This window comes from Astatotilapia calliptera, chromosome 3, assembly GCF_964374335.1.
Source record: "Astatotilapia calliptera chromosome 3, fAstCal68.1, whole genome shotgun sequence".
Lineage (NCBI taxonomy): Eukaryota > Metazoa > Chordata > Actinopteri > Cichliformes > Cichlidae > Astatotilapia > Astatotilapia calliptera.
Window position 1 is genome coordinate 71,512,999 of NC_137424.1, and position 23,767 is coordinate 71,536,765.

The 23,767-nt window shown below is 39.1% G+C and overlaps 1 protein-coding gene across 1 annotated transcript; it reads left to right on the plus strand.

Annotated features, from left to right (window-relative positions):
* The first annotated feature begins 245 nt into the window (after positions 1–245).
* Positions 246–22,143, plus strand: cysltr3 (cysteinyl leukotriene receptor 3). The gene is made up of 5 exons (XM_026149731.2): positions 246–324; positions 6,743–6,926; positions 13,075–13,242; positions 13,587–13,754; positions 16,882–22,143. Exons 1-5 carry the CDS (start codon positions 318–320, stop codon positions 17,396–17,398), a joined length of 1,044 nt encoding a protein of 347 aa, XP_026005516.2. The 5' UTR covers positions 246–317; the 3' UTR covers positions 17,399–22,143.
* Positions 22,144–23,767: the final 1,624 nt, after the last annotated feature.

Genomic DNA, 23,767 nt, shown 5'->3' on the forward strand with positions numbered 1-23,767 from the left:
GCTGTAAACAGGAAGCAGCTTTAAATGTAAGTGAGTCTATATTTGTCGGCAGATTCATAAGAAGTCATGAAAATAAGAGTTGTGTGTTGGCTCTCTGCCCAGACTGTAAATGTGTGTGTGTGTGTGTGTGTGTGTGTGTGTGTGTGTGTGTGTGTGTGTGTGTGTGTGTGTGTGTGTGTGTGTGTGTGTGTGTACACGCCTACTTCCAACTAAAACCACACGACACACCCACAAACTCAGTGACTTGGAGAGCGGTACAGTGCAGCTGTGAACACACACTACAGGACAGACGGGTAAACGGATGAGCCTGTGACGAGATGAGCGGTGAGTGAAAATGTTCAGTTAATTAATGGAGAAAATAAAAAGCTGGAAGCAGCGAAGGGTTAAAGAAACTCTTTACCCAACAGGCTCAGATTGTGCTTTTCCTTCACAGCCTTACATGGACTGCAGTAGCGTTAGAAACTGACGGCTCTGTGTTCTGTTTACTGACACATCAGCTGCTGTCTTTGAACTTCTGCCTTTAATTTTAACTGGATCAGGTGGAAACCTGTGTCATCTCTGTGTCTTAAGTTTGTACTTTATGTTTTTAAGACATTAAAGAAATGACAGAAAAATGTAAACTGGAGCTCAAAGATGTAAAATAAGAAGAAGAAGAAGAAGGAAAATAACTGTGAAAAAAACTTTTCTATAAGAAGAAACCTTTGAAATGTAGTAAGTCTCTGTGATTTGAAAACCTTTCTCCTTGTCATTACGGTTAAACAGAGCTTAAGCTTTTGAACAATGAGTGATGCTGAAGTAGGTGAACCTGATCTGAAATCCTCAGGTGCAGCTATGTGAAACTTGATGCGACAGAGAATAAACGGGAAATAAAGCAACATCAAACATAGAGTGCTTCCAGATGGGCTCTTTCATAACATTGAAAAAGTGGCATCCTGGATCCATTAGAGGGGCCGTAAAGGTGGGCAAGGTTTAAAAAAGCATTTTATAGTCTAAAAAAAATAACTCAGCACCTACAGACAAGCAAACAGAAGAGCCAAAGGACTTCAGGGAGATGCTAAATAACCTGAAGGAGACACAAAACGACCACATGAAATACTACAACGAGGTTTTATGTGACTGCAAACTCAAAGTGACGACAGTGAGAAACACAACAGGTTGAAAGCAGCCAGGAGACAATAAAATCATAACATGGCGGGATCACAGAGCTGTGTTCTTAATCACAAATCACTGCTTTTTTACTATTGAATAAGGTTTGCTAAAAAGGGTAAAAATACGCTATAAAAATAAGACACAATAAAACATGTTTGCCTAAAAACGTCTTCATTATTAAACAAGTTGTAATGAAAATATTTACTCCACTGCTCTCCAACCTGGTTGTGAAAACAAGTCTGGGTGTATGGGAACCTGTGGGTGCGGTTGAATATTCAGTCTTGCTTGGGAAGTTTCCCAGCTAAGACAAGTGGCCTGTTATTAGTTGGGTGGCAGCCATAATGAGACCTGTTTGAATTGTCCCAATACCACAGAAAGGTGCTTCAGTGCTTATGTCATCCTTCAGCAGAGGAAACACTGCTTCATCCTTTTTGACGGAACAGGAGGCAACTGCATCCTATGATTCATAGCTGTGCACCATTTTTTTTAATGATTGCATGTATATTAGTAATAAGTTTTGTGCTGTAACCTGTAGATCAGTTTAGAATTTTTGACAACAACTGAAAATCATACTGCATGAAGAATGTAGATCGTATATAAGCTCTCTAAATTATTACGACTTTAATAAAGTGGAAAAAAAATTTAAAATTGATTCATGTTTACTTCAGGTATGCTGGGATAAGTGATGGATGGTGAGAATTTTTCATCAGCCATAAAAACCTCAAACAAAGAGCAGCAAAAAAATCAATAATTTAACGGTTATTTGTTTCTTTGTTTCTAAAACTCCAGCCTTTATAATGAACTGATCTTTTTCACTGGTTTTACTCATTTATACAACCCAATTAAAACAGCTGGGGTGAGATGAACATTTTGTACTCCATGTGGAAGAGAGCTGGAGATTAATAATAAGTAATATAAAAGTATATAATAATATATAATAATAATAATTAAATACACAGTGAGTGAAAAAGAAACACTGACTGTATCATATCACAGTGTGAGAGCGAAGTGCTCTAATAGGGTGATATGGTACTACAAGGTCATTGAGATAAGATGGGGCCTGATTATTTAAGACCTTGTATGTGAGGAGCAGGATTTTGAATTCAATTCTGGATTTAACAGGAAGCCAATGAAGGGAAGCCAAAACAGGAGAAATATGCTCTCTCTTTCTAGTCCCTGTCAGGACTCTTGCTGCAGCATTTTGGATTAGCTGAAGGCTTTTCAGTGAGTTTTTTGGACATCCTGATAATAATGAATTACAGTCGTCCAGCCTGGAAGTAATAAATGCATGAACTAGTTTTTAGCGTCACTCTGAGATATTCACAAAAAGTTAAGTCAGTGTCTTATATATAAATTATATAAAAAATATACTGTTCAGCTGAGACTGGAGAAATAACTTGGATGAGGTGGCAAAGCATTTCTCCCACTGAAAAACCTACATCCAGATGAACAAAATCTCTTTACCTATATGATTGAGCATGCATCAAGGCATCTGAGACAGGATGTTTCTAATTTTAGAGACACAAGAAAGCAGTCATCCATTTCTGTTTAAAACCAGTTAAGCCTCAAATGGCTTGCTGAGCTTCCTGCTTGAAAATGACATGCACAAAATGAATAGAGTATTTCTCTGCAACAACAAACTCTGTGTAAACAGTCTTGGCATAAAAATGAAGCTAACACTTGTGAAATTTCATCAGAAGTGTAAATATTAAGATGAGATGAAATTTTACTTTGTTACTGAACTTAGAACACAAAAAAAGTAAGTAAATTTTTTCCTTGGCTAAACTTTTTTTTTTTAGCATATAATATTAGCCTACATTATTGGTACATGCTTTAGTTCACATTTTAATACAAGAATTCAATAATCAACATAGAAACATAATCTGTCCAAAGATTTATGCTAGCAGAAAGTTAGCGGCCATCCAGGTCTTTATGTCTTTAAGACATTCCTGCAGTTTAACTAATTGGTGTGTGTTATCTGGCTTCATGGACAGATAGAGCTGGGTGTCATCAGCATAGCAGTGAAAATGTATGCTATGTCTTCTAATGATGCTGCCTAAGGGAAGCATGTATAATGTAAACAGAATTGGTCCTAGCACTGAACCCTGTGGAACTCCATAATTAACCTCAGTGTGTGAAGAGGACTCTCCATTTACATGCACAAACTGGAGTCTATTAGATAGATATGATACAAACCACTGCAGTGCAGTACCTGTAATACCTACTGCATGTTCTAATCGCTCTAATAGGATATTATGGTCGACAGTATCGAACGCTGCACTGAGGTCTAGCAGGACAAGCACAGAGATGAGTCCACTGTCAGAGGCCATAAGAAGATCATTTGTAACCTTCACTAAAACTGTTTCTGTGCTGTGATGAGCTCTGAAACCTGACTGAAACTCTTCAAATAAACCATTCCTCTGCAGATGATCTGTTAGCTGTTTGACAACTACTCTTATCTTTCTTGGATAGTTTGATCATAGTGGCTTATTGTGTATATTTGGTGCATGTGCTGCTATGTCATAATGACCAGAGAGATCTCTATCATACACAGATGGAGCTACGCCTTTAGCCCTAATGTTTCCTCAGTTGAGATTATCATCAGATACAGAATGACCACACAACAAAATCATTTGAGGGAGCAACTGCAGAGCTTTACAAGTAACAGAGATAATTTTACTGTTGTTTTGTTGTTGTTGTTGTTGTTGTTGTTCTTTTTTTGTTTTTTAGCAGAGTGCAAATGAAAGCAACTGTAAGACCTTCTATCTGTAGGCAGTCACTGTGGGCCAAATGCAGTAAACTATTTTCCAAAGAGTCAAAGTTTGCAGCAGCCAGGCCGAGCAGTGCTCCAGTATTTGTATTCAGTGGATTAAATATATATGGGGAGATCAAAAGTAAACAATGTTCAGAGTTGATGCTGAGAAGAGAAAAGTCAGAGGACAAACTGTTTCATTGTTTAGGTGCTAAATGATGCTGAAGTAATGAAAACTAAACTGTATGTAAATTATAGATATTTCACAGACACAGAGAACAGAGTGAGTGGGAAACACCAACGCTTACTTTAGCGGAGGTTTTTTTTATTCAAACCAATGCTATGTGCATGCTTTGGAAAGGATTGCTGGCTTTTAACCTTTATTATAAATGTGTCAGTTTATATTTAATGGTTTTTTGCAAAGCTCATATAAAAACGATGTACTTGTCTTTTGATGAAAGGTCATAAGTACGTTAGCTGCCAGCTCTGTTAGCATGTTCACTTAGAATGTTACATCCATAAAGTCTGCAGATAATATGGATGTGAGGTTGAAATTTTAATGATAAATTCCATCTAAATACAACAGGCGAGGGAATACTTCTCTGTTGACTTTCATTGAAGTTATAAAATAAGATCACAGCTTTTAAATCCTGAGGTCTCTAAATTGGCCTTAATTTCTTCTCATTCATTCTTGCATTTAACATCAAAACACTTGATTGGAATTATTAATCTTTTTAAAGACTTTATATTGACTCTCATCCATTTTCAGCCCCAAAACACAAAACCACTCATTTTCATTCAACATAACCTCTTAGCACCAAAATTATCAATGAAATCTCTATTTGTATGAGATCTCTGCATGAGTTTTAAGGTATAACATCTGAAGCTTTCTGAAACTATGCGTGTTTAGCATGTGGCTAAAGGGCAATTGTTGGGTTTCAGTTTTATTTGAGATGAATAAAATCTTTAGTTTTTTACTGATAGAATAATTACTTAGAAAGCTGTAGACATATCAGTAAAAAAGAATTTGTGGGGGCAGCTGGAGACACGATAACTGGCGCCTGATAACGGTCATAGCCACCTTTTAGCTCAGTACCTGCAAAACAAGCAGCTTGTCCCCTCCAGTTTTAACTGATTAGATAGATGCACATTCTCTACCTGCTACTTTCATTTTTAAAAAAGCATAACTCAAACTGTTGTTGTTCATCTTTTTATATATATTGTCAAAGCTGCTGGCTTTTACTCTAAAAGCATACTAAAGTTCACCAAGACACAGGTCTGTCTTAGCCAAGTAGAGCTTTTCTGTTTTGTCCAAACCTCAAAAGGGATTAACTGTTTTTTTTAGTGGACATTGTAGGCTTTCTCGCACAGTTAACCCTGCTTGTGTAAGTCAGCTATTCTCCACCTCAACACATGTTAGCCTACAACATTCTTCTTTTCCATTGGTATTTTCTTGAATGTAGTCACTGATCGTTAAAGTGCTGCTTGTTTCTGTTTTTGTGGACACACCTTAAAAGGCTGGTATAAATGCAGTGCAAAATGCAAAGGTTATATTGCAGTAGGGAAATGCTCTGGGAAACCTTCATCTTTTTTACTTTTCATGAGAGAGGTTTTATTATAAACTCCAGAACATGTTTCAGCTCTATAAGGCTACAAAGTCACACATTCACCCCATCATAAGCAGATCTCTGCCAAACTTTGAGTTAAATTTAAAAGGATGAAATATAATCGTTTATGCCGCCTCCTCACAAACAGTGGATTTCATAAGCTATTTAAGTCCATGATTATCATTTTGCATTCAACAATTTACATTTCATGAGATAAGCATCCAGCTGGACAGCCTGAATTCAAATATAGAGTGCAGGAACAAACAGCGCTTTTCTCACCTGCTGGACCTATTAATAAAAACAGCTTTATTTAAAACAGGCTGGCTGTTTTGGTTTTGTATACCTCATATGGATGCACAAGAGTGAACAGTTTCCTGGTTGTGCCTTTTTTGTTTAGGCTCATTCAGACATCTCAGCTCTTATCACAAAATTATCTTCAGTTGATTGGCATCTGCAGTCTGACCCAAACTTCACCCATGTGCTTTAGCCCTGAGATAACAGCTGCACGAGGAGGAAATAAAGCAGTATTTTCCTTTTAGCTGAATTTTAATAGAAGCAAACATTAGACTAAAAAGTCCCTCTTCTGTGACCTGAAACTTAAAGGTAAAAGAAATGCATAATGTCCCCATCACCAAAGTGTTACTAACTAATTGTTTCTATTAACCAAAGCTTTTGCTCTGAGGGCTGCTGACTAAAAGCGAACCAAATATTGTTTTCGTTCATTTACAGAGCCACTAAATATTTATCCTGCATAAAAGGAGACTGTACATAAGCCCCCTCCTTCTGAATTTTTGGAGTCTCATTATTAGCATTTTGCCACAACAATATTAGTGTTGTGAAGCTGGATTTGAACCTATTTCGATAAGATATTACATACCAGCTAAAACAAACTAGCTTAGTTAGCTAAAAATGGGTATTCCAGTATTTAGCCACATCCTGTCCATTACCATCAAACTTGACAACAATACTAATTTAAATAGCGTTTCCAAAGAAAAAAAAAACTTTATTCAGTTCTACAATCTTTTAAAGACACTTAGCTGGGCCTCAGTCATGCTGAGCTTTGCCCTGTTATTTTAATACACTAATGGTATGTATAACACTTCTGATATATTTTGTATTAAATGGTGCATTAAAAATTTAATTCTATTGAGATTACAGATGATTGTAATCTCAACATTCACATTTCTGACACAAAAAATCATCTTCTACTAAAAATATTTGTGTGTTTCACCAGCACGACAGATGAGCATGACTGTTGCCACGAACAACAACACTGCAAAGTCCCACTTGGCATGCTTCCACGAAGATGATGCCTTCAAGTACAGCGCGTACAGATACACATATCTGCTCGTGTTCCCTGTGGCGTTTATCTGCAACATCGGGGCGCTGGCGGTGTTCTTCAGGCAGAGCAGCCGCAGGTCAGGACACGCAAACACAGAAACATGTGCCTCTCTTTTCTTGGTTCTATGCATTGACTTATATTCAATTTACTTTATTCATATATGTTTTAATGTATTTCATATATATATATATATATATATATATATATATTAGGGGTGCAACGATACACAAAATTCACGGTTCGGTTCGGTTCGATACTTTGGTGTCATGGTTCGATATTTTTTCGATACAAAAAAATGTTCATGCATTTTTAATTTGTCATTTATTAAAATTATAAATATATATATTTTAACTCAAAAGTACAGTTTTTAAATTTAACCCTAACCCTTGTGCATGTTTTTTATTTTGACAGCGAATGCGCACCTGCGGACCACTTATGTGCAGCCCTGGTTATTTAGCTCGTCATATTGCAGCCACAGAAATTCTTTTGTCCATGAAACCATAAAGCTGCACTTTCTTTTTGCCTTATAGTCTGATTTGTCATAACTTCTCCGTTTTGTGGTAAGCTTTTCTTTGGCTGTCACTTCTTCACCCTGACCTGTCTTATTTGGCTCAGCAGAACTGAAATGCTTTTACACACGCACTCACATAAGCTCAGCGATTCTCTGCGCGATCAACCTCTCACATGTTTAAGCTGCGGGAGATTTCACTTGTCATGTTTGCATAGTAAGCTAACGATTAATAAGACGATGTCAGAGGAATTGGTGCACAAATTATCATCACTCACAGATCAGTGCTGTCGCTCTCTATACACAGTTCGCACGATTGCAAAGTGAAAGCAAAAAAACAAGCGCAAATTCAAACGCGACTTCAATATGTCACATATTGACAGTGGCTCACCGATGCCAATGACATAATTACCCAGCTACATTTCTGAAAGAATGCAAAAGCATTGACATATATTTTTCCTACAATAGCCCGACGGGCAGGGAAGAGATAGATTTTGGTAGCCCGACTGAAAAAAATCGCTAGCTCCAGGACGTCGGGCTAGCGATATTGCAAGCCCTGTATCTGATTGAGGAATCACTCATCTTTGGAAAAGAGAGTTTATTACAGAGAAATGTCTCTTTCCAAAATAAAAGCTATACTATCCGCTTCTTCTGGGCTATATTCTCAGCAGCATAAGGAGAATCATGTGCTAACAGCTGTCTAAATGACTCGGCTAAAGTTAGTAGCATGCTTGCTTTTTTTTGTCTTTGCATTAGGATGATGTCGGCGTAAATGTGCAGTCATATTCGTTGTGTTCCCACTAGTGCTTTCAGGTTAATCTCGTTGAAATGACCTTAACGCCACAACACGGCAAATCTCCGTTAACGAGCTACCGCCGATCGCTCCGTGCATGGGGCTAGACGGCCAACACGTTAACGAGCTAACTGCGCTAACACACTAGTTCACACCAATGTAATTGAGCATTGCATGGCACATCCAACATACTGTTTTACTTTAGTCCATGACTCGCTTACCTTCAGGGTCATAAGTCACATGAAAACCAAAATAATTCCAAACGCCAGATCTGAATGAGGTTCAATTTGCCTGTTGCAAGGAGAGCTTAACTTCTGTCTCGCTAGCTTGCCCTGCGCTCTTCCTTCTGACTATGCTGTCTGTGTTGAGCGCTCAGTGGATCTGCGCTGGACAGTGCAGCCTAGGCGGAGTAGTCGAACACAGATTCACTGAGCGCTCAACACAGACAGCATCGTCAGAAGGAAAGTTGATAAAATAAATTACAAATGTTGTATTGTTCGATACATATGCGTACCGAACCGAAAGCACTGTATCGAACGGTTCAATATCGATATGAATATCGTTGCACCCCTAAGATATATATATATATTACATAATTGTTACTATGCAAACCCACAAACACACATCAAGTTTCTCCTGTTCTCATTGTTTACCATTACAATAGGCAATTAGCAAACAAAAAGCATGTCTCTATCTCCTGAGTACTCTGAGATTATTGTAATTTGTTCTCATTATATAAAACTACTATGAACATCCCTGTGGTGAGGTGTGCGCACACCCAAATACAAATCCCAGAGGCCAACTTAAACATAAAAAAATCCCTTTACTGGGGTGTTACAGGCCATCTGGAAGGCAGTAAATAATCATACATCTAGGGGGGGCTCATACTAGGGAGCGCAACAAGTATGCAAAAAAAATAGATGCAAATTGAGGCTCTAATAGACACACAAGTTAAACAGGGAAAGAACAGCTAGGTGGGGAGGTGGATAGGACCATCGTCTCACAGCAGAAGACCAGGATTTGAATCTAGTGTGGGGCCTTCCTGGCATGTTTTCTATCTGGTTATGTTCCCCAGTCCAATTGCATGCATGGGGTTAGTTTAACTGGTTATTGTCTCGGTGTCTTAGCCCTGCAGTAGATTGACAACCAGTCCAGGCTGTAACAGGTCTGATGCACTATGACAGCAGGGATAGGCTCCAGCCCAACCACAACCCTTAGTCTGACAAGTGGAAGAAAATGGATGAATGAGTAATCAGGGACAGTGAAAATACCAAGTTGACAGCTCAAACTAAGAAATTAACAAAAGAAGTAAAAGTAATAAGCACCAAAAGACAAACGGCTCTAAGAAAATAAACAAAAATCAACATAAAGAGGATCATTTCAAAGATGAAGACATCCAATGAGATCCGAGAAAACATTAAGGAGGTTAGGCTAACTGGTAGTCTCAACACTAAAGAAAACCACACTGTAGCAGAACCAGTTCTTGCTAGAAAAGTAGCAATGACTAATAGTCTGGACCGTAAACAGAAACTGGAAATGATAAGTGCAACCATAATACGTTTACATTAAATATAAACTTAGAAGTTCCCACAGAAAACTGAAAATAACCCCACAGATCCCCACAGGCTGCGACACTATGACTTACAGCCATCGTCAGAGCGTTGTGTCAAAGGGGGTAAACAAGAATCAAAGGTTCTTCTCCACTGACATCCATCCAACTCCAGTCTTCATATTCAAAACACACAAACATGTGTCTGTAACTGAGATCTAAGCGTCGGCTGTAATCCGCTGAGGCCATTGTTGCTGTTTATCATTAAAAGAAGTAAATATTTCTGTTATCTGCACTTTTGCTCTGAGTTCAACTTTTTTTCACCCAGCAACATCAGAAAACTCAAGCATGCTTATCTTTGAGGACTTCAGTGACTTTCATCAACTGCTAAAATTTTAAAACATGAGAATTTTACTGTTTAGTATTAAAATATTTTGTATTTATTCAGAGCAGAGTATAGAGGTCTGATACTGGCATTGGGAGACGGTTGCAGTTCCTGCCAATCCCAGAGGAGCACTTTGGTGTCGTACAGTGAACCATTGTCTAAAAACCCCAAGAATCTGAACCAGAAAGACGTCCTTTTTTATCTAATGATTCATTTCAGGAGCTTGAAGTTCTTTTTCCTCAATGTTGGCGGAGGACTTTCTGTTTACTCCTGCTGCTGTTTAACTGATGGGCTTTCATTTTTTTTATGGATGTGGAAGAATGTCGTTGAACTTTCACGGCTTGATGGTATGTGGGTGGTTCTTTGTCTCGTACTGCTCAGCAGTGCGTTGAAGAAAAACACGTTTTTTGTCAACAGGTTTATTCCTATTTCACAGTACTGAAATATTTCACACAGCAGCTTTTGCTTTTTAAACAAAGATACACCAGTAATAAAGTAAGCTTAAACCTGTAGTTCCTGTTTCATTACATCAGAATTCCAAGTGCAGAAAACAAACTGGTGGCTTTAATAACAACGACATACTGGAACTGGCATTTTTCCATTATTTTATGGGCAAACGTGATGAGTTTGTTTTTCCAGCTCACATCAGGTTTACTGTAAGGTAACCAACCTGCTGCTCTTCTTCTAACAACTCACTGCATGTGCTTTTTCACATCCCTCAATTTCTCATGCAGATCCTTTCTCGATAAAGGGTCCAAGCAAGACAGATATTTACATATTTTCATATTATATTGTTACAGCTCTGCTCACAAGCTGCAGCAAGTAAAGGGACCTTCTTTATTTGAAAATAATTAATCATTCAGATTTAAAACAAAATAGCAGATGGCAGAGAGCAAGAAGTGTTGCCTTCATCCACACTTGATATATTATGTAGACAGTTAACAATTAAACCCAGGCAACACCCAGAGAAACTTGCACTGCCACTGCATGACCAACTTCTAGAGCAGAGCTGTGCATGCTAGTGTAACAGAGAAACACCAATAAGTTCCTATAAATACTTCATCATAAAATAAAATAATGAATGAAATGAACAAACGAAGCCCATATGTTGCAACGCTGCAATACTTCATTGGTAACATCATGTTGGACCTTGATAGACTTTTATTGAATCCTTGTGTGGTGTTCAGGTCTGTTGGACCTGTTTTCATAGTTTATCAAAAGAAAAGTATCCAATTATTTATTATTTGAAACTCTGATTTCTTTCTTTTGAATTATTTCTTACATAAATAACACATTCATGTTATACTTCAGGTGCTTGGGTCTTTGTGTATATGTGTGCTGTGTCTTTCTACTCCAGCCTTTCCTACACACAGTTGCAGTACCGTTACATTTCCTTGCATTAAATTTATTGCTCCCACATCCATACACATTTCTTCTGGTACACAACGGACAAGAATTCCTTGTGTGGATGTGCAGGGGCGTAATTTCCAGGGTGGTATATATATATAACCCCCCCCCCCCCCCCCCCCAATAAAATTATGAACTATCTTGCATAAATAGGCTCTTGATTGTCTTTACTGATTTCAGGTATTACCAGCAAAATAGCATGTTTTACCCAGATTTATTTATTTATTTATACAGTGATCTTGACACCCCCCCCCCCCCCCCCCCCCAATTTTCAGCACAAAGTTACGCCGGTGTAGTTGTGTATCGCTCAAGATGGGGTAAAGATTCCCCGCTCAAGAGGGAAGATGATGAAGAGCTTCAGAGCATGAGACCTTTTGACTTCACCAGAAAAGATCTAAATCTCTAAAAAGTTAAAGAGTTATTAATATCTAACAGTCTGTGATTGGGCTTCCCTGACCCGTGTCAGCGTGCATGCTGTACTGAAGGCCGACCTCATATGACTGCGTGAAATGTCTGTTTACTTTTTGTTCATTTCGTGCTCGTGGGGTTAATTTGCTTATCAAATTGCATACAAATTAGGGGCAATATTATGGCTACCAGCTTGTTTATGCACCATGCAAACTTGATCTCATGATAAGATCCAAACTTGGGATAACCGTCACGCTCTGTAATTATGTGCAGGTGCGTTCACAATAAGAGTTCTATGTAGTTAACAGTGACCTCCATGCAGCCTTGCTGTGCCTGTGACTGACACCTGACATATGTGAGTGATGAAGCCCACATAAAGGCTCAGATCTCACCAACAAGGTCATTATGCAATGTGTGAAACTTTACAGAGTCACAATAAACACAAAGATATCAGTAAAATACATGTGTCTGCTGGTGAGATCAGCCTGGAGTCTCAGTGGATTATGATGTTTGTGAGCAATGCTGTGATCTGTAAGGAGTAGGGAACAGGTGGAGGAGAGCCTGGAGAGGTGGAGGCATGCTTCAGAGAGAAAATGACTGAAGGTCAGACAGAATACATGTGAGTGAATGAGACAGGTGGAAATGTGAAGATGCAAGGAGTAAAGATACCAAATCAACCAAAGCAACAGCAAGAGTGCAGTCAGGGTGGAGGGGGTGGAGATGAGTGTCAGGGGTGACATGTGACAGAAGGACAGCAGCAAGAGTGAAAGGGAAGGTTTATGAGATGGTAATGACCTACTGTCAGGGTTGGTTTGGAGACAGTGGCACTGACAGAAAGAAAGGAGGTAGCAAAGCGGAAGATGTTCACCTCTTCATTGGAAGAGAGCAGGATGGACAAGTTAGAAATAATGCATCAGACGAACAGCTGATTTACTCATTTCCCCTTAGAGAGCCCCTCTCCTGTTCTCTGTTAATCTACTGGCCTACAAAGCTGTGAGGTAACACACGCCTAGTTGCCTAAAACTGAACCTCTTATTAAAATCCACATTCGGTTGCTCTTCAGCTGTAAGTTCTTCAATAATTAAGTGAAAATGTCAAAAAACAAAACAAAAAATGACTTTTTTTGTCCCTTTAAGAGACTTTAAATCATCCATCTTTTTCCTTGTCCCCTCAGGAGGTCGGCCTCCTGTGTGATCATGATGAACCTCGCCATATCAGACGGCAGCTTCTCCCTGACCCTCCCGCTGCGATTGGCTTATTACTTTAATGAAGGGAAGTGGTTCTTCCCAGACTGGATGTGCCGACTGTGCGTCTTTGGCTTCTACGTCAACCTGTACACCAGGTAATTCACATTCACTGATCATCACATCCCTTTAGGGAGCATAATTAAGTTTATTTGTAGTCCCCCAAAATATGTGTGAAATCATTATGTTCAGAATATGAGTATATATAAAAGTAATAAAGTAAAATAAAAGTAAAAAACAATCAGTTAGTGACATCAAACAAACAAACAAAAGCAAGTATTGGAATTAAGCATTTGCATTATGGGGACGTTACGTCCTCAAACAGGATGAGTCCATGTGTAAGACCTCACATCACCAGCTATACCAGTAGACAAGCACACATACACACACACTTAAAACAAACGACAGACATTTACTAAAATAACCCTCTTCCGCCCATCAGCATCCTCTTCCTCACTCTGCTGAGCGTGCTGCGCTGGTTGGCTGTTGCTCAGCCGCTCCGTCACCGCTCTTTAGCTACGCCTGCTCGAACCTTATGGATCTGCCTGGGAGTCTGGGTGTTTGTGGGCGGATCCTCTGTGCCCTTCCTGTCCAATGGGGTTGTACATAGGTGAGACATCCCGCAGCATGTTTTGTTTTCTTCTTTGTTTGTTTTCTTTTTTACGAGACAGAATCTAATAGTTTAACAAATACTTTATTTCATGATAATATCTATTAATTGTTTTTTTCATTAATTTTTTTAAATTGGATTTAAAAAAAATGTTTAGTGAAGGTTCATTTCAAATGTTTGGATTTGATATTATGACTTTTTTTTTTTTTTTTACATATGTAGATCCTTTTCAGGTTTTAAATTAAGGGCTCAGGGCTGAAAAATGTTTATTGTGATAAAGCCAGTTGAAGGTGTTTTTCCTTTTTTGCATGTCGTTGTTCATTGGATTCACTGGACGTTTTAGAGAGATATAAAAAGTTGCGTCCATGTGGTTTTATCCTTGATTTGGCTTTAATGCTTTCGCACAAACTCAGGAGGAACCTTGTTGGAGTGTAATCAGATTAGCTGCTGACTGATCCCGTGCTTCCTGCTTTGTCTCATTTTTTTCAATGACAAAATTAACTCACTCTTGAACAAGTTGTACAAGGTCTGAAAACCTTTCCCTGACAAATGAAACCCCCCCAGGTGTTTTCATGTGTTACAGTTCTCTCTCACATGTGAAATGAATAAGAGAGCAGATTTAAGCACATCCCAAGGCCTTAAAACCATTAAACTGGTTTCCGTGTGGTTTATTAGTAGGCATTGTGTCTTGTGTTTGGATTTCCAGTTAAATTAACAGTGATTTCACGCCTGTGATCAGTTTGTGTATACTTATCATGATAAATTTCGCCTGATATTGTCACGGTTACTGGAAGAACTTAAACAAACAAGGAGGCAATGTTTAGCATTAACAACAGTACAGCAAACCTTCCTCACATATTTTCCAACTGAAAAAAACAACATTGTCATTAGTTACTATCTCTCCTCTGCACAGCCTTTTCATAGACTCTGGAAAAGACAGACTAAGCTTTCCTATCTGACAAGGGCTGAATATACAGAAGTGTTTTAAAATGCCTGCATTGTGCTGTCTGATAGCATCAGAGACTCAGAGCAAAAGAGCCTCACTCCATCTTCTTTTTATAATATGAATGCAAATAAATACAGATTCTTTTTGGATCATCAATCACATAAAACTGCTTTAGTAGAGCCCTAAATTATAAGTGTATAACTGGAAATGAACAAAATCGGCCCACTTTCCCTGACAGTGGTCTTTGTAAAATTGGTCCGAGGAGCAGGAAATGTATGTCTTCCTGTGTACAGGAAAACTAACAACTCTGTCCTGATGTTGAGGGGAGATGATAAAAGCATCAGGGAAATGTCTCCTCTGGGAGGTGATGATAGAACCGAGTCTTGCATGTTTTGGCCTACTGAGCAGAATTAAAGTTGTTTTTTGGCTCCATTTGTTATGGAGTTCTTGTCCACCTGAAGATGCAAGATTCCCAAATAAAACAACAGTCTCTTTAGACAAATGCCCCCCAAAAACTGACTGAAGATCTTTTTTATCTTTACAGTATTGTAGTATGTCATAAATTTCTAATCTGTAAAGTAAATTTGCCTTTGAAAAATAACTGAAAAAAGTATGAAGAAAAATTATTTAATCAGCATATTTACCAACTGTTGGTTCTCATCACTTGTCAGGCAGTCAGACCATTTCCCCAATACTGGAAACCTTAAGTCTTAGCACTATTTAAACGAGTGAAAATGTAAAAGAAAATACTTCTTTTTTTACCATCAGTGACGGCTGATGGCAAAAATTCTTTCTGGGGTGGGGGCACCATTGGGTCTGTCGACTTTTCATTCTTGTCTTTGACTGAGTGCCTTAAATATGTTGCAGTAAATAAACAATCAAATTTTACTTTTACCGTTTCAGCGCTTGAAGTTGCCATCCTCAGTCAAAAACTAGCTAATGAGTTAGTCCTTGTTCTTCTCCAGGACAAGAGTCCCTGTGCTGTGGCGATGTGTGAATGTGTGAATGATGCTAAATTGTCCAATCAAATTCTTAAACAAGGCAGATTTTTAAGGCAAGTGATCAAGGACACATAAACCAACTCCAGACTTCCATTTTGCGGCTTCCATGGAAGGAAGTCGATATATATGAACTTAATGCATAATCTAATGAAGTTTGACCACTACACACACAGTCAGCCTCAAATAGACACCTGAGCTATGGCTTTTTTTTCAGCCACTGCACACATGGTGTCAAATCAAATCAAATCAAATCACTTTTATTGTCACATCACATGTGCAGGTACATTGGTACAGCACATGTGAGTGAAATTCTTGTGTGCGAGCTTCACAAGCAACAGAGTTGTGCAAAATACAAGAATGGCTACATCTGGAACTAATAAATATATGTACAATATATAATAGTATATGCTAGTATATGTCACAGCTCTAAAAAGCTAGCTTAAGTGTCTAAGCAGTTTAACATTAAACAGCATCACAACACCAATATGCTTATTATTATTTTTAATGAGCAGAGTTGTAATACTTTATTTATTCATTGTCAAGCTTCCCTGCAGGACTCTTAACTTAACAGTTGAATGTTTCTAGTTCAATGGATGGTGGCTTATGTTGGAAATCTTTGTGCCAGTTTATAATTTTCTAACCATTTGTGAGGTGGTTCTGTTGGATTTCAACACATTAGCTTTATCTGGTAATTCTGAAATATATAAAAAAATATTGATATGCACTAACGCCTATAACACTGCACTGCCGTAGAGTGATTGAATAAATAAAGTTCAAAAAGGTGGCGGCTGGGCTGTGGGGTTTTTATTTATGCCTTTCCTCCTGTCCTCTTGATTGTATTTGGAAACAATCGGACATGCTGCAACATGCTCAAAGAAAACATGTTCAATACTCATGCCAATGTTAAAAGTCTGTGAAGGTTCTCAGTCATCCAGGTCATCGTAGTCAAAGGAGCTTGCAAAGAAATGTTAAAACAACAAAAACAAATATAGGTTATGGTGCTTCTAAAAGGTGCTTCCTTAAACCATAACATATGTCAAGCTAATCCAAAGTTAATAATCTACAAATTTAATAAAATGTCACAGAAACACAGCTGAATCTATTTAATTAATTTAATCAAACAGTTATGTAGGTATGATGGATAAAACATCATTTCTTTGCTTGTCTCGCTCTCTCTCAGGAACAATGCAACTCGCTGCTTTGAGCCAGAAACCCCAAAGTCCTGGTCGATTATCCTGGTGTTAAACTACGTGGCGGTGACTTTTGGTTTCCTCATACCTTTCCTCACCATCATCATCTGCTACAGCAAAATCATTCGACAGCTAACGGCCGACTCGAGCCCTAGCGGCACCAACCTGGCCAGCAAGAATCGCACTCGCAACCGGAGGCGCTCGGTGCATTTGGTCAGCATGGTGACAGCGACCTTCCTGCTCTGCTTTCTGCCCTATCACCTGGTCCGCTCGCTCCACCTGCACGCTGTGTGCAACCGCTGGAACTGCAACATCTTGCTGGCCCTGCAGCGAGGGGTGGTGGTGACCCTGTGTCTGGCAGCGTCGAACAGCATGGTCAACCCGCTGCTGTATTACTACTCTACAAGGACGTTCAGGGAAAACATGAGGGAAGCCCACTCCTCACTGCGGTCCAGCAGAGGAGGGTCCATCAAAGCATCAAGCATGAAACGGAGGAACACCAGCTGAGGAGGCTGTCAAAGTGAGGCTGCTAACAATGTTCCTCATAAAAGCTTTGAGTTAGACTTTGTTTTATCTACTCCAGTGGAAATATAGATGACATTCCACTAAAGCTCTTCTTTCCTAATATGGAGTGAAAAGCCGGTGGAACTACATGACTGAACTTTTCACTAGGACTAAGAGTCCCTAAAGGGACAAACAGACCAAAAAGCTACCAGGAAGGACCTGAAGGACTGTGAGGAGTTGAGAATGGTTCATGAGTTTTAATGGACTCCTAAACCCTTCTCAAATGACTTTAATGGGTGGTTCTGAAGCGTTCTGGGGTCTTTGAGTTCAAGGGTTACCCAAGAGTCTGAGAGGTTGTGAAGTTTCAGGAGTTGTTGAGAAATTCATATCAGATTGATAAGAATAATTCTGTTCAAATGTTGCTTTTGCCAAACTGTAAAGTACTTCTAGACGCAAATCTTGCCACTCTTCACATTCCTCTGAGCACTTATTTCATCAGTTATTTTGAAGCAAATTCCGTTTTAATTTTAGTAAAGGTGGGTCCATAAAAACTGCATGTAAAACTCACCTGTCAGATCAGGTAAAATTCAGCTTCTTTCTTTTGATTTTCCTGTCGTGTGTTTGGTATAAAACCCAGAACATGGAAAAGTTGCAGAGTAAAAGCAGCCCCATTTCTTGCAGAGTAACAGCGCCCTCTTCAGGCTTTAGTGAAGTGTTTGGAGAAGTTACTGAGTCCTTTTCTTAATTATATGCAGCAGGAGACTGCAGACCATAATAAGCAACTCTGAGCAATTTTGACTTAGGGAGAGGCAATTAATTCGATTTTGATTTAAATTACGAGGTTGGGTTCATTTGATCATTTTCATTGGAACATTATTAGAATAAGATAACTGGCATGAATGCATTTATTTTTTCTTTGCGATATAAATCAAGTGGACCATTTTGCTTTCCAGTGGTGCATTTTTGTTCCCTGCTAAGCTCAGTCGCTTTTTAGTTCAGCTCTACAAATATCTCGTCTAGGGGTCTTGAACCCACAACTATTTTGGCAACGAGTAAACTCGATCAATTACAAAATTATCTTATACATTTTTCATGGAGAAAAATAGATAAGTTTATGAAGTCCATCACAGGCAACCAAAAGTCTGAAAATCTTTTTAATTACAGCAGCAGGTGAAATGTCAAGTTAAACACCACAAATGTAGCTTAAAAACAGGATATTATCATAGCAAGACTTGTTTGTGGCTATTTCGTGGGATTCCTTTGGTCTAGAATTGCTTAAAATATATTTTTTGATAATGAAGGTGAACCAGTGGAAAGACATATATATATATGGAGAGAGAGAGAGGGTTAAAAATGCACTTTTCATAAGTTTAATGAAAATCTATGGAAGGTTTCAAACTGTGAAACAGCTTATACTGAAACACTGTTGTTGATTACTTCTTCCACCTCTGACTTCATCTTTTTGAGGACTTTGGATGACATGATATGTACTAACACTGCGCTTTGTTCCCGAGTGTGAGATATTTGTGTCCGTGTGTCATTATTGTTGAAACATATGATGCTGTTTCCAGTGAAGAGTTGTTGTTTACATGTTTATTTATTTGCAAATAAAAACTTCAGGGACATTTCACATGAAATGGAAACATCTCCGTTCCCTCCTTTCCCCCAAATTCATCTTCCTGTTTATTTTCCACAGAACAGAATTTTTTTTCTTTGGATTTACTACATTATATATTTATTTATTATTGAAGGTCAAATATGATTGTCTCATCCCTGTAGGGGTCGCAGTGGGACCCTGTGTGCACTGAGCAGCAGTGAATGATGATGTGTTTATTTGATGAAAATACACTGGCCCTGAAGTTAAACAATAACGATAACGCACAATAAAATGTGTGCTCGCTTTCAGTTTTAAGGTTTTAGATATCAGAACATAATGCAAAGTCTGTTCATCACCTCAGATTAATAAAAACATCCATATTCCCCCATGTCCTTGTTTATTTAACACGAATTAAGCCAAAGCAGTGAAAACCTAAGCTTATGTAGGAATTGAGAAAAAAAAAGAGCTGCTAATCAAATGCAGTTGATTAACTGATGATCAGTAAGATGATGATCAGATAACCACCTGCATACAACCAGAGTCACAATATTTATTGTCATTGTACAAAAGCTAAAACCTAATTGTATCAAGTCCCACTGAGTGCAAAGAGAGCTGGGTGAGATGCGTCCTTTGGGAGACTGTGGGCTTTACTGTGGCAACTGTGATGATCTTCTGTGCATTCAAAAGAGCATTTGTAGAAGAACAAGCAGCACCTCAGCTAGGGTGTTGTTTTACCTTCTTGACTAGTGATGTGATTTTAGTTTTCCAGAATAGATCATCATCCAGGTGCAGGCCCAGAAATCTGAAGTCAGAGACCCTCTCCACAAAACTGCTATTCATGTATATAGGCTGAGCGTCACATCTGTTTCTCCTGAAGTATTTCCATAGTTTTTTGTGGCATTGAGGACCAAGTTGGTATTACTAAAGAGTGTACAGTAAGGATTCAGCATCTGTGGGGAGCCAATGTGTAAGCTGAGTGTTGGGATGAGGTAGGGCCCTACTCTGACACTCTGGGTGGTCGCTGAGGACCTCGTCAATTCAGAAGCAGATGTGTAGCCAAGGTTCATCATTTTTGTAGGCAGTTTGTTATGGCTGCGTTAAACATCTGGCTAGAGTCAGTGTAAAGAAACTCAGTATAATTGTATTCCAGATGGGTAAAAGCAGTTTTGGGTTGATGAACCTTTCAGTGTGTTAACACAACGCCAAAAGGAAAGATATAATCTCGAGAGAAGCAGCTATTGTTGCCCGTCAGTCTCAGAATAGTTATAAGGCCATTTCCAAATAATCTACGGTCCATCATCTTGCAGTGAGATAGATTATTCTCATGTGGAAAACATCCAGAAAAGTTATCAGGACTCCCAGGAGTGGACATTCCAGGATTTAATCCCATGGTCATAGCGTGCAATGCTCAGAGAACATGCAAAAGCCCAAGAGCTACAACTCAGACTCTGCAGACCTTGATTAGCATGATAGAGGTTAAAGTTCATGACAACACAATTAGAACAACACTGAATACGTTTGGGTTGTTTGGAAGGGTTGCTAGGAGATTGGCTCTCCAAGAAAATTGGTTCTGTTCATATGGACGTAGCGTTTCGTGGGAGAAACTTTTCGTCGCTCAACCAAGTGACTTCTTCAGTCTCAGCTGACTGCAGGTTTCCCCAATCTTATAAACAGTCATGTGCATGGCTGTGCCGTGGTGGCAGTTTGATGATTTAGCTTGTTCAGCAGTCACAAGACCTGGACACCTTCAAGCCATTCAGTGGACCATGAACTCCTCTGTATGCAAAGGAGTTCATGGTCTAGAGTCAAACATGAAGCCATTTGTACAACACCTATTGGTTCATGCTACAGGACAATGATCCCAAATGCAGCAGCAAATCTACAATTTGATGGCAGAAAAAGAAAAGGATCAAGGTGCTGCAACGAGCCAAATTCCAGACCTCAGTCTGATTGAAGTCCTGTGCCAGGACCTTCAGAGCTGTGCATAAACAGATGACTGCAAACTGCAATAAACTGAAGCAAAGTTGTAAAAGTGAGAGGGCAAAGATTCCTGCATCATGATGTAGTGACTGCTAAATTTATCCTGGACAAACTTTAGGTTGCTGCTGCTAAAGGTGGTTCTACAAGCTAATGAATCATGAGCTATTCTCAGATTTTCCACACACACTTCTTCATTTTGTCTTAATTTTAGAACCTTTTAAAGAGCAGAATGTTTTTCTAATATGTCCTAAAACACCGAAACCTTTTCCACTGCTGTATTGTTGACTGGATGATTGAAACAGCTCAGTTAGTTTGAAGCATTACTTCAATTAATATTACTTTCAGGGATCATAGGGAAATGAAAACTGTGTGTAAACAATCAGCTGTCAGGGCTGGTGAAGTTCAGTGCTTACTGCCGTGTGGCTACGACATGGAGCAGATGAGACGCTGCAGAGTGAACGCTGCTCTTTTTCCTGCAGAGTAAGAGCGCCCTCTTCAGGCACTACACTCAAAAACAAACAGTCTGATTTCCTTTGCTGCCTGTTAATCTGGTTTTATTTGAGGCTTTTAGCTTTATGAAAAAATGCCAACATCAAGAAAATATTAAAAACACCTCTGTCAGTACTTTATTATTATTATGAATATTATCATTGTTGTTGTTGCTTTTGAACTGTTTGATCCTATACTTGTATGGATATGTTGTGTCTTAAAAGCAGAACCAGGGGCAAGACCTACAAATTAGCTTTGGCTAGAAATCCTGTATGCACTGCATCAGCTGTATACGTGTTTAAATGCTGCAATGTTAATATGTGCCATCAAATAAACACAAATACAAAGCTATATGAGTCTCTGTGGTGGCTCTGAGGTTGGAAAACAGCAACAAAAATGAGGGGAAAAACAGTAAAACCTTTTAAAACATAGTTTAAAGTTTGTGTAATGATAATATTTCACTTTGTGAAAATGTTAGGGGCCAGGTTTTGTTTTTGTTTTGGGCAAATGCATGATTTTTTCACATAAAGAATAGTTGAAGCAGGACTCTAAGGAGCAATTCTGAAATACCTGTACTGAGGAAGTGGCCATGAAATGGATTTGGATTTAAGCCATTTGAGTCTCCCTGTGATCATTAAAACAAGATAATTAGGATTTTTAATAAAAGTATTTTTGCTCTGGTTCCTTTTGTCTTGTGTTAAATGAAGAGCACTTATTTACTTTCCAAAGATGCATTTTCGTGCCATCCTAAAAATTCACTCACTGTTTAGTTCAGCTGCAGCCACAAACATCTAGAACATCTCAAACCTCCAGGTCCATGTGTTTTTTATATCGATAAGAACAAAATTTAATATGTCATATCTGAGGCCATTTTTAAATAATGTAATTATATAATGTAATTATATAATTTAACGAATAATTTAATTCAAATAATTGTAACCCCTCATTATAAAACATGAAATCCAGAGAGTAGGAGTTCTATAAAGTTTCATGTTTTGATTTTGACTGCCTATCAGTAGTGATGCAGACACTGTGCTGTAATGTTCAGTGGTGTCCAGCAGAGGGCGCAGCAGCTGTGGGGGTTTTCCCTTTAACTCGGCAAAGTGTTGACCTTTGACCTCTGAGCTCCACCTCAAATTTATGACATCACAGGACAATCCCAGGCCTTCCTGAAGGAGGCAAAATGTGGACCAATCCACTTTCAACTATGCTATGAGTCACAAGAAGGTCAAAGGTCAGGCACAATCAGCAGCATGTTGACAGAAACTCTGTAATGTATATGTGTGTGTGTGTGTGTGTGTGTGTGTGTGTGTGTGTGTGTGTGTGTGTGTGTGTGTGTCTGTTTCCTGACTTCCAGGTGTTTCCTGACTCCACCTTCTCTTGTTTTATAGACACACACACACACACACACACACACTCAAGCTCGTACTGCTATCTTTGTGAGGACCCTCCCTGAGATAATAGAGTCACATGTCCTTGAAAACCAGAACTGACCCCTCCAGCAGTCCTTTAAAGGTCCCAAAGGAGGACTGCCCACAGTCCTCACAAAGACAGAGAAACAATAGACACACAAAGTAGTTTTTTTGTTGTTTTTTTTCACTTCAGAGGACGTCACACAACTTCCAACCTTTCCCGGGACTCCCACCCTAAAGTCCTCACCCAGAAACGGAATAACCTGTCTTATGGGGATGTGCTTTTTGTCCGTTAAAGGAAGTCAAGTCGCCACAGCATGACTGTGTAAACAGCATAAAACACACACAGGCACACTTGTGATGTTTTACCTTAAACACGCATACAGAAAGACACAAGATAAGAACGTGTTTACTCATCAAACAGAGAAGTTAATTTACTTTAATCACACTGTGGTGCTGTTCAGTTTTAAGCATTACACAGAGATGTATTTCTTATATCGGCGATCGTGGCTCAAGAGTTGGGAGTTCGCCTTGTAATCGGAAGGTTGCCGGTTCGAGCCCCGGCTTGGACAGTCTCGGTCGTTGTGTCCTTGGGCAAGACACTTCACCCGTTGCCTACTGGTGGTGGTCAGAGGGCCCGGTTGCGCCAGTGTCCGGCAGCCTCGCCTCTGTCAGTGCGCCCCAGGGTGGCTGTGGCTACAATGTAGCTGCCATCACCTGTGTGTGAATGGGTGGATGACTGGATGTGTAAAGCGCTTTGGGGTCCTTAGGGACTAGAAAAGCACTATATAAATACAGGCCATTTACCATTTATATTTCGCTCTGCCCATTAACACAAATACAGTCGTGTATTTTTCAGATTTTTCCAGTTGTTAAGAATAGCTAAATTAACTA